Source organism: Phodopus roborovskii, unplaced genomic scaffold, assembly GCF_943737965.1.
Source record: "Phodopus roborovskii unplaced genomic scaffold, PHOROB, whole genome shotgun sequence".
Classification (NCBI taxonomy): Eukaryota; Metazoa; Chordata; class Mammalia; order Rodentia; family Cricetidae; genus Phodopus; species Phodopus roborovskii.
In genome coordinates, this window is record NW_026126448.1 from 3,111,448 (window position 1) to 3,123,579 (window position 12,132).

Sequence of the window (12,132 nt, forward strand, 5' to 3'; positions counted from 1 at the left end):
CTCTTCTGTAAAGTAGTGATAAGTCACATGACTGTTGTGAAAATAAAGTGAAATGTTTTAAAGAACAAACACGAAACAAACTCACTGCACCTACACTACCTTGATGAAGCTAACGGGAAAGCTCTTACCAACAAACATGCATGGGGGGGGATGAGTTACCGGCATATGAGAAAAGCCCTCGATATGTGCATCTGGCCAACCAAGGAATGTCCAAAGGGACCTTAAAAATGCATATAAGGTAAAGATTTTGAGAGCTGAGCCTTAGAAAATCTGCCTTGGTTCCTTCAATGACTTGGAGTGGTGGAGGGTGATGACAAGCAAATGTGACTATGTCCTGTGTGCCTGCTATATGCCAGGTACTTCAGATTTATTAGTTACCTAAAAAGTGCTCCATTTATTTTATAGATAAAAACATAGATGCTTAGGGAACTAAAATTCCTCTGGGTTGTATAACACTAACACTTGTATTTGAGATGCAAATCCACATCTTCTCCTCATACTGTGCTAGTATGAGGATGTATTTAAGCCTTTCCAAAATTGTTTACTCTGCCTCAGAACTTAATTTTGCAAGGTGTTTGTGAAGCGCTGTAGCATTCAAAATTGCTGTTACTTGGGAATAAATACAATTTTTAGCTGGGCAGTGGTGGTGTGTACCTTTAATCTAAGCCCTTGGGAGGCAGAGGCTGGTGGCTGTCTGTGAGTTCGAGGCCAGCCTAGGCCTCAAAGCTAGTTCTGGAACCACTAGGCTTCACAGTGAAACCAAAAGCATGTCTCAAAAAAAAAAACAAAAAAAAAAAAACAAAAACAAAAAACAAAACAAAATGCAAATACTTGTTTAGTTGATACATGAGGAAAAATAAAGTGTTTGTACACATTTGTACATCTACTGTAATTTCTACATCACCAGACAGAAATTCATGAGCTTATGATATCCTCATGGCTTGAGGTTAAGGACTGTATAATACAGTAGCATCTACCCTCACTTATTCCTAGTTACTTTCCTCTCTCCCTTCACCCACTTGGTATATAACCATGAAAGTAGAACTTAACAGGTCTGTAGAGAAAAGCATGGTATATTTGGAGCTCAAATGGCAGAAATGACCTATCCAGTGAAAGCTTTCAGGTGTCTTAACCAGCAGGTGTCAGCATCTCATTCTGACATCTCCAGTAGGGCGTCTGAGTGTGTACTTCAGGAAGGGGACTAGTCTGGGAGCAGGCATCTCAGGACAAAATGTTTATTAGTGCAGCCACTTGTCAACCTCAAGCTAGCCATGTACTTCTGGGTCAGATTGTCTGCTTCTGAAACAGATTTAAATATGTTCTTTCTTACTCTTCTTTAGACTCTGATACTATATGATTCTGGGATTACGTGACCTTCATAGTAGTAATACTTAGTCCATAAGCAGCCATCGTCTGAGAAGTATATATAAGAAAACCACTGGCTTCTGATCTTCGCAGCTTTAAGATCATCTGCACTCCTTCTATGAGAATATTTCCATCCCAGGCATTTTGTAGAGACTTGAGCTCCTATTTGCTGAGGCTGGAGATTCCTATACACTGAGGCTTTAACAATATTTCACATTTATTTATCTGAGCCAGAGCTTAGGATCAGGTAGCAGCTAAGTCATTTAAGGTTATTCAGATCCATTGAAAATGTTGCTTGATAATTCAGAACCAGTTTTCTCTGTTTAGAGTATTAAGGTTTTTTAAATCCTCCTAATTAGCTAATTCCAACCGTTTAAACAGAGAGAGGAAAAGCTGTTCCTTCTAAAAGGGCAACCGATACAAATTTCTTATGAGCTCCTGTATCTGGGCACTAGGACTGTCTGAGGCCAGAACCGGCCATCCAGATCAGAGGGCCTTGGTGGAGTCAACTTCCAATGGTGTTCCTGCAAGCTCTGCCTGCCTGGGCTTTGAAGTGAGTAGAAGTAGGTGTGGGAGTAAATGTCCTCCAGAGTCCATTTCCGTGGATTGGTGTAGACCTGGGTGGAGGGGGAGGGAGTGAAGAAACTTCATGCAGTCGTTCTGTAGGCCAGTCTTTCCACAAACATTTCCAGAACCGATTACAATTTCTAACAGTAAGCTAGGCCCTAGGGATTGAGAGGCACTAAAATTTCATATATGCCCTCAGAGTTCCACTTAACTGGGAACGGACTCATAAACAATTGTAAAATGGCCTGAGACCATAACATAACTCACTGTGCTACATCCTCTGAGCTACAACCTTCAGAATCCCTCACCTTGTTAAAGAATAAGAATAGTGTATAAATAAAGAGCAGTGTTGCTAGTACCTACATTCCAGAACAGATCCTAACCTTGCGTCTTTAGCAGATTTATCTGAAGAACTATGGGTAAAAGACCAGTATTGGCTGAACACATGGAACTTGGTCACATGCAGAGCAATGGAGTAGATAATGAGAAACCACAGAGAATGAATACAATTGATGTGTCACAAATCTGTGACACTGGAAACCTGGTGTGATTAGCCCTGTTCTGGGAAGAGGAAAGGGGAATTTAGGATCTGTGACAGGCCTGGTTTTGTAGGGTAAGTGGCATTTAAGCTGAGCTAGAAGTATACATAGGTTAAAATGTTTGAAATTAGACAGGAAAGACAACCTGGATAGAAGAAACAACATAGCCAAAAGTTCTAGAAAGGAAAATCTAATGGATATTTTCTCAGTAACAAACAACTCTAATTGGCTGGAGCCTAGGTATATGAAGGAATATTTGAAGACCAGAATGCTTTAAAAAAAATGTTGGGACCAAGATATCATCCCCCTTGTGTGGGTCTGGATGCATATTTTTTGCCATACTCTGAAATGTTGGTGTAAACTTGCTTTCTATTTTTCAGCACTCTGAAAAAGTCTCTAGTTTGATGCCTCTTCTGCATGCTAGTTTATTAATAGCATATAATATACAAGGTACCTTAAGTTGCCCTGTCTTCCTTACAAGACATTTGTGTGAAGTCCCAGGAAAAGCAATCTGTGATGGTTATAGACAAAGTTTCTGTTCCGCCTGGTCCCACAGCAGTTCTGTAACATGCCACAATGTCAGCATCCTTATTTAGCAAGATGGAAACTCAGAAATAGAAAGACTTGGCTAAGGTCTCACAGGTCCCCTCTTCCCAGATATTTTCATTTCTCACCATACTACTTTAGTCCCGGAATTTGGGAGTTTCTGATACAGGCTTGGTATTGTACAGACCTTCTGGACCAGCCTTCAAAGAATGTTCCTGCTCTGTTCGTGGTTCTTGCCTTCCAGTTTCATAAGCATTGGACAAATGAAGTGTAATATCAGCATAGCTCAGAGAAAGCCTTGGTAACATTTAAGATATTGAACGTGCTGCATCTGGTAACTAGAAATTTTAATGATCTCCTGCTGTTTTGGTAATTGGATAAGTAAATACATCAGAATAAATCACACCAGTGAGTCTTTTGTATGTCGTTAGGGACTCAACTCTTTTAACTCCTGTTCAAAGCTCCAGCTCTTGAACAGTGCTTGTGTGCAGAACTACGAACACACTGGCTTGCATTGCCTGACTTGAGTATTAAAATGCATTCAAAATCTTCACTCTCTCCCAAGCCACTCTGTTGCTGAAGATGTATTGACCACACGCTAAACGACCTGTCTGCAGCCAGAGGAAAAGTATTTTCCCAGAGTTTATGCTACCTAGACATGTGTGCTCTTCATGTTCTATCTCCAAACTGCCTTCCCAATTATGCCTACCATTAAAGGCCCCAAAGAACCTTGTCAGGGACACCATCACCCACTTACAAATTGGGGAAGTGAAAGCAGAAACAGATTGTCCCATCTTAATAAGAAATCATTTAAGAACTGTAAGTAGAAGCATGATAGAGTGGGAATTTTTTGTGCAACTCTCTTCCAAGTGGAAATGTGAAAGAGAGATTCCAAGGGACATAGTTTTTTGAAAGACTGCTGGGGTGTTGGGCAATGCTGACCTGCTTACAGGTGAGAAACCTGAGTCTCATCTCATAAGAGATTATGATTTGTGCAAAAGATGCAGTACCAGGATTTAAAATCTGCTTGTTTGCCTAGTGGTGAAATTCTGGGACCAAGAGTGATCAAGGTTTTTTGGAAGACTTTTAAGCCAAGTTCACATTCTTAACCTAACCAGTAGGCAGTTATCTTCCCCATTTCTCATTGCTCTGCCAGTCACTAATTAGTGTTGTGATCCAGTCTTCTCACAGACTTGTCTGAGACCTGTCCCCTAGATCAGTGTTTCCCTGCCTCCTTCAAACCCCTGCATACATCTCTCAGAGGTAACCACACGGCCTTGAGCATGCTCAGAATATCCCCCAGCCAGATCTGGTGGCTTGTGCCTGGAATCCTAGCCCTTGAGACTGAATCAGGGGGATCCCCACAAGCTCAGAGCCAACCCAGGTGAAAAGTGAGACCCTGCTTCAGAAGAAAAAAGAAAGAAAGAAAGAAATGCTGTCGCCACAAAAGAAAGTTTGGCTGTGGTTGTGTGTTAGATATGCCTAATGCTGTGGGGGACTTGGGAACTCGGGGACATTAAATAACATCCCCTTCACTTGACTATCTCTACACTAATTGAAAGATAAATTTGTCACTCTTATTACCAAAGAAAGAAAGAAAAAAGAAAATTGGTCAAATTGTGGTTTGGGATCTGCAGTCAGGTAATTTACGACATATTCTTTGCTCCTAAATTAGATAAATTTACCCTGCTGAGATATTGGTGCAGTTGGACACTACAGATACTTCTATCTTTTAATAAAATAAGAACAGGTTATCAAGTAAAAAAGAAAGAGCTGGGTGGCAGTGGCAGACACCTTTAATCCCAGTACTCAGGAGGCAAAGACAGGAAGATATCTATGAGTTTAAGGCTAGCCTGATCTACAGAATAAGTTCAGGACAGCCAGGGCTACACAGAGACACCCTGTCTTGAAAAAATAAAGGTGAAGAATAAAACACACAGTTAAGTTAAAGAGTTTTCTTACAAATTCACCAAACCTGTCACATTTGTATAAGAAACAGGAAATGAAACAGAGAGGCTGATCATATTACCAAACCTGTGTGAAAGAGCTGTTTGTGTAAATTCTTTGCACATATCACTGCTGCTCTTTTTAGTAACATTCCGTTCCCCTGGAGTAGTGTCTTATAGTAGCATTATTGAAAGGTAGGGTGGTATAGCTATGAAGAACTCTGAAGCTGGCTGGGCATGGTAGCACACATTTTTAATCCCAGAATGCAAGAGGCAGAAGCAAGCACATCTAAATGAATGTGAGGATGGCCTATTCTACTTGGTAAGTTTCAGGCCCACCAGAGCAACATAGTGAGACCCTGTCTCAAAAAAAAAAAAAAAAAAAAAAAAAAAAAAAAAGAAAAGAAAAGAAAAATGATTCCCAAAGAGATGTCAGAAACCTGAAATAAAGTACTGTGTGTGCTCGTAATCATCCATTTTACCTGAGTTTCCAGTTGCCCACCTGTGAAATGAAGCCGGTAGGCATTTTCTCAGCATTGCATTCTGAGATTTATACTGTGGCCAAGATGAGACTCTATCACTTAGTTTACATTCTTTACAACAGAGTATTGATTTTACAACAGGAACTGAATGAAGCCCAGGGAGGTCATAGGGGGAAAAAATGCATATAAAATTTCAAATTGCTGAGAAAATTGATATAGCAAAGAAAAACCCTGTTTGGCAGAGAACATGTCCCATCTGTGCTAACATAAATGTTTTACAAAGCCAGTTTGCTAAACTTGTTTTAATGAGAAAATATGGCCATTCCGGGTTTCCCAAGTACAATGAAGGAAATGTCAGGATGGTTGACTCCCCTCTTCTAACTATAAAGACAAACTCTACCTCTTTTCTGAGAACACCCCTCCTCCCCCAAGGAATCCCAAAGTGTTCATTCTCTGTTGATTTAGAGAGTCAATAATTCAGTAAAGTCCCAGGTAAATGGCAAAAGACAGACCTAGATTGGGTTTTTTGTATTCGTATTTTATAAACATTTCAGGATTTTTTAATGACCCCTGACCCTCTGCCATTCTTAAAGTGAAGGTCTTGTGTCCTGGAAGCTTGATTTGAAAGAACCTCTGGGTCATCTCTTCCAACTTCTTTCTCCATGTGGATACTACTCTGAGCAACATCTCTAGTCATGGAATCTAGTAACTGGATAGCTTCCAAAGCTAGATTGCCTTGATTCACACTCTGGCTCTACCCTTAATAGCTTTATACTTTAGACAGACTACTTGATCTGCTCTGTGACTCAGTTTTCTCATAAAATAGGAATAATCACTTTGCCCACATTGGATAACTATTATAAAAATATTTTTATAAATGCTAAGTATGTCGAAGATTGCCTAATTTGAAATTAATGTTCAGAAAATGTTAGCTGGTACCACACTAGCAAATATGCCTGTATTTGGGTGCCTCCCAGTACAGCAGACCTCCCTCTTCCCTCCCCAAGTCAGCCTGTTCATACATTGGTTTGCCAGACCATTCTGATCATAATGAGCTTTGGAATCAGACAGGCATGACTCTGAAACCTTAGTCTCTACAACAATGGGTGAGGTAGCCTTGGTGTCCTTTGTCTGTAAGATGGTACTAGTACTGATTCTACTAGGCCATTTTGAGGACTAGTTAAGAGACACATACAAACCTAGAATGCAGGCTGCATGGACCCAACTCAGGGAAGATAATCATTGATACTTGCTACTATGTTGATGACTATGCAAACAAGAAGATAAATACCAGAAACAGAAGAGGAAAAGCAACAAAATTAGGAGAAAGGGCCATTACTAGCCACCTTAGTTCCTGCAGCTTCCCTCAAGAATTCTGCTTCCCGTGACTTTTACCTCACCATCTTGGCTCTCTTCTACTGTCAGCCTTCAGAAACCAGGGCTGGAAGAGCGTATTTCCACCCTACGGCAGCAGCGCTGCTTCCCGTCCACACACAGGTCTCTTGTCCTCTGCTGTTTCTTAGGAAACAGAGTTTAGTTTCTTCCCTACCAGGACACCCCTCCTAGAGCACTGAAGTTTTTTACAGTGTGGCCACCAGCTACTGGGAAGGAGCTTGGTACTCTGCCTTCCCCTCATTCTCTCTCGCTTACAAATTGCAGTAGCAGCAAAGTTTTCAATTGTGTCTACAATGAAAGAAAAAGTCATGAATTTTATAGAGTAGGGGAGACATGAAAGAGTTGGAGGGGGTAGAAATGGTGTAAATATAGTGCTGTGTATAAAATTCTCAAAAAAAGAAATAGAATTTTTACACATACCTATGAAAATATGTCTGTATGAGTTAGGGATGGATACCCCATTAACAGTAAGATTATAGGATTATTTTTATAGAGTTCAGTTAATTTTAGCACTTGCATACATCATATTAATAATAAAAATGAGTTCTTAGCATACCCATCATCCCATTAATATATCCTTGTAATGAGATTTAAAAATCTCTCTTCTGTATCACATACTTAAGTTGTGGAACATGGGGAAATCCAGCTGGTGCTCTACTAGATGCTTCCACCCTACTGGTGGCTTTCATAGTGCTGGTAAGTGCTATACAGCCTACTGCAAGAGAAAACCATCAGCCTCACTTACCTAGCAATAAACCCGCCATCTGCATTAACAACCTGCCTGGCAAGATATGCCCACTGGTGCAATAGGGATCTATGAGGGTAAAGATTATAAAAACCAGAGATGGTGATGACTTCAAAGACCCAGCACTCTCTGGATACAACAGTGAAGATACACATATGAACTGACAGCAATTGTGATAGCATGCACAAGACCAAAGCAAAATCAAGCCAGACAAATTGCTAGCATTTGATTGCTGCTGGGAGAGGGATGGTCGTTTTCTTTAATGCTGTGACCCCTGATATATGGACCATACTCCATGGTAGGTCCCATGCAGAAGTCATCAGCCAACACAGGGCACACATGCACATGAAATTGGATGGGTAGAAAAGTGGTGAGGATCTGTGAAAAGTTAAGGAAGATGATTAATATGATCAAAATACACCCATGGCAGTCTCTAAGAGTTAATAAAAACAATATTTTAAAAAGCCAAATGTGAAATTAATGTCTCTTCTGATTATTTAGAACTATATAATACATTATTGTTAACTATAGTCATACTGCTGGGCAGTAGAACACCAAAAGGCTATTTTTATTTTTAAAAATTTAATTCAGTAATAGCAGGGTTCTAAATCTCATGTTTTCATTTGTAAAATAGTAATAATGCTAGTTGCAAGACTAATATTTAGATCAAATGTTATTTTAAAAATATTGTATGTTTTACAATGTTATCTATACACTTTATCATGTTATCTATATACTCATTAACACAGCCCAAAAGTACTGCTGGGTTCAGGTACTCTTATATATGGTAGGCCAGGTAGCAACTACAATATTAAAAGCATGGTGCCAGGCATAGTGGCACAACCTTTAATCTCAGCATTCAGGGGCTGGAGAGATGACTTAGTGGTTAAGAGCACTGGCTGCTCTTCCAGAGAATGCTGGTTCATTTCCCAGCACCCACATGGTAGCTCACAACTGTCTGTAACTCCAGTTCCAGGGGATCTGGATTCTGTAGGTACTGCATGCTGCACAGACATACATACAGACAAAATACTCATCTACATAAAATAAAAAATAAGTAAGTAAAAAACATCACGCTCACTTGGGAGGCAAAGGCAAACAGATCGCTGGGAGTTGGAGGCCAGCCTGATCTATGGGGCAACCAAAGAGAAAGAGAGACCCTGGGGGGGAGGGGAGACAGAAAGAAAGAGAATAGCTTGAATACAAATATAATTCCTGACTTACTAGCTGTGTAACCTTGAGCAAATTCTCAGCCTTTCTAAATCTGTTTCCAGGCCTGTCAGATGTAAATAACAATATCTAGCTCAAGGATCATTGTAAGGATTAAATTAGTTAATATATTCGATGTATAATGAAAGATTATAAACTATTATTGTCAACAGTTACATTACTGTGGTAATAATTTATATTACAGAGCAAATGGATTAAAAATAGAAAGGAAAATAAAGACTAGATAGTAAAGAAAAACACTAAGCATAAATAAATGAGATGAACTTCAGAATGGGGTGGTGGGGGAGGCCTCATGAGCCCTCTGGGAGGCTATGCCTCAATAGAGCTCTGTTTACTTGAAAGCAGTCCACTGGCCATAGGACCTCACTGATGCTAGAGAATGAGATGTCTGGAATTGAAGGCTCTACCTATAGGAGAAAGGTAGCACTCCTGCTGGGTAGTGGGGTAGAAACCCAAGCAACCAGAACAACCCAGGGAGAGTTCAGGGTTGCTGCCAGAGAAACACCCCAGCCAGTGGTGGCTGTACCACCTACTGAGCACTTACTTAACTGGCTTGGGATGGTACTGGAGGCTTCACTATCATTATTTTACTTAGCTGTCATACCACCTACAAAGGAGAAACTGGTTCCCCTACTATGGATGGGAAAATGGACTCTAGTTGTTTAATTACTTCAAGGTCATGTAGATAGAATGTACATGCTTCACTCTTTTTAATCACAACACTGTGGACAGATTCCTTCTAACCACAAGGCCTTAAACAAATGGCAGCTACATTGAAACTCAGTTGTCTCCACTGCAGCCTTGCATGGTGGTTGTTGATGTGAACTGAGAAATATATTTGAAGCGCCTGGCTTGTAATAGATGTCCACGGAATTTTTGTTTGTCTTTCTCAAATCCCCATTTTCCCACAGAAAGTGACTATAGAAAATCATTTAATATTTCTTGGACACTGTTTTATTAATGGCAACTATAATTTTAACTGAGAGTTTATGAATCGCTTACCTTGCATGTCTACCACCCCAGTAGGGTGCAACATAAGCCTGATGCTCCAGCCTCCTAGCCTGTTCTAATACATCTTCCTGCCTATTCTCACAACTCTGGCACTACTATGATAAGCATCATATTTACAAGCCACAAATAACAAAGTAGAAGATGCTGTAAGAACTCTGGCATGTTAATTAAGAACAATAGCAGAAGCAGCTGGGCAGAAAATGCCAAAGAGTCAGAAGCAGAAGCAGCATAGCTCTGTTTGTTGACAGAAGCCAGTGCAGTAGTGTACGTTAATTGGGGAAATAGGTAAACATTTGCCAGCAGCTTGCCCTCCCAGTGCATTGGAAGACAGACAGCAAGCTAGGCCCTCCCTTCCCCCTTGCCTGCCCATCTGCCCAGCACCCAAGAGATACTAGTAGGGCAAGATTTGCCCTGGGTTCCTTATAAAAAGAAAGGATTCTACGGGTAGGTGTGTCTCCTTAATGACCCTCTTGAGCATACTGAGTCTCCACCTGGATATGCAAAGGTCGGTGTTTCCCCCATTAGCTCACCAACCTGTGTTTGACACCCAGGGGCTCCCTTTCTCCAGCTGGAAGAGCAAAGCAGAGTCCTCTCATTATGAGTGGCTTGAGCTGAGCAGACATATTGCCTGCCTGTAGTATTTGCCCAAGGCCCCAAAGCTCATGCCAATAGCAGAGCGGCAGCTTCAGATATAGGTAGAGAGTGCCTATCTATCCACTACATACTCAGAGCAGCCCATTGCCCACAAGTCCATCTCCCTCTATAGTTACTCTCATCCATAGTCTATTTTGTTGATCTGCTCTATACCAGACACTGCTAATTATGTTTTTTTTTTCCATTTAATTTTGATCAGTCCTACAAGACAAGAGCCACAAAGCTGATAGCCAACACCACTATGATTTAAACTAGAGTCTTCCTATTTTCAAATCCTCTATGCTTTCCACTAACCTAATATTTTTCAGCCTTGAAGAACTCGTGGTCTCTTTTGGTGAATGTGTTTCTTTCTCTTAGGTTTTTAAAACCTTCACCTCTGCCCTGGCTTAGGGAGGGCAGAGATCTAATAAAGATCTAGCTTTACAGAGTTCAGTAGTTGATTTTTTTGGGTGGGTTGGTTTGGTTTTGGTTTTTTGAAACAGGGTTTCTCTGTGTATCCCTGGCTGTTGTGGAACTTGCTCTGTAGATCAGGCTGGCCTTGGACTCAGAAATCCACCTGCCTCTGCCACCTGAGTGCTGGGATTAAAGGCGTGCGCCACCACTGCCCAGCATTTGCCTCGCTTTTCCTATTAGGATATTGTACTGTGTCTTCCTAGGGAGCTCCCTTAGCGTCAACTCTGGATACAGTATAATGACCATTCCTTAGTTTGCTAATGGAAGAACGTAGCCCTTGTCCCTCCAAAGATTTAGGTGTTGTCACAGCCAGCAGAGTGGGCCTCTGTGCTAAGCAGTTAACCTAGTTGAGGTCTCAGACATGCCATTCCTCTATTTTACCAGCTGAATGTATCCGCCTGTGTCTTTTCCAAAGGCACAGGAGGCAAGGGACCTATACAGTAGCCTTGTGGTCAGTACTACCTCTTTTATTAGATGGAACTGTAGAATATGACCTTTCTGAGAGCCCTGGTTTCCTCATAACATAAGAATACCACCACCACACAGAATTGTTTTAATCCAATAGGATACTTTGCACATGCTCATGCTGAAAGTCATTGTCCTTGTTCCAGATTTCTGAATGTGTGTTTTCTTTCTTTTCAGGTAACTCAGCTAGACCCCAATAAGTCATTATTGGAGGTAAAGTTGTTCCCTCAAGAAACCCTTTTCCTTGAAGCAAAAGAGTAAACATGACTCAGCGGTGGAACCAGCCACTTCTGACAAGCCAGTGGCACAAGTCGAGAGATGAGCCCCTCACCAACCCACCCACATGCTCGTCTCACTGAGTTTAATGTCACACTTCTGCCTCTTGCAAGATTGCTGGAAAAAAGTAATAAACATAGCTACTTAAAATTTCCCATCCATGAGTGTATGTTCCCCACCCCTCATGATGGAGTACTACAACTCCATTGACCTCTCCTGATACCTGCACTTCACCCTTGTTTAATAACTAACATACTGTTGAGTGCGAGTGACCCCTGATAGAACTTTTACCCCTCCAGTCCCCATCCTGCCCCTTCAGTGTCCAGGACAGTCTCGTTGTCCTTGACATCAGGATGCTGTGTATTTGATATGTGTCATTGAGCCAGGGCTCATACCTCTGCTTTTTTATGTCCATAACTAGATTTTAAGTTTATCACCTGACTTTAAAAGGCAGAGAG

General features: G+C 41.1%; 1 protein-coding gene across 1 annotated transcript in view; it reads left to right on the forward strand.

Annotated features, from left to right (window-relative positions):
* Window positions 1–11,825, forward strand: part of Faf1 (Fas associated factor 1) — a 271,924-nt gene extending 260,099 nt beyond the window's left edge. Inside the window, exon 19 of the mRNA XM_051188455.1 lies at window positions 11,576–11,825. Coding sequence (XP_051044412.1) covers window positions 11,576–11,659 — 84 coding nt within the window. The 3' untranslated portion in view covers window positions 11,660–11,825. The remainder of the gene's footprint in view (window positions 1–11,575) is intronic.
* The last annotated feature ends 307 nt before the right edge of the window (window positions 11,826–12,132 follow it).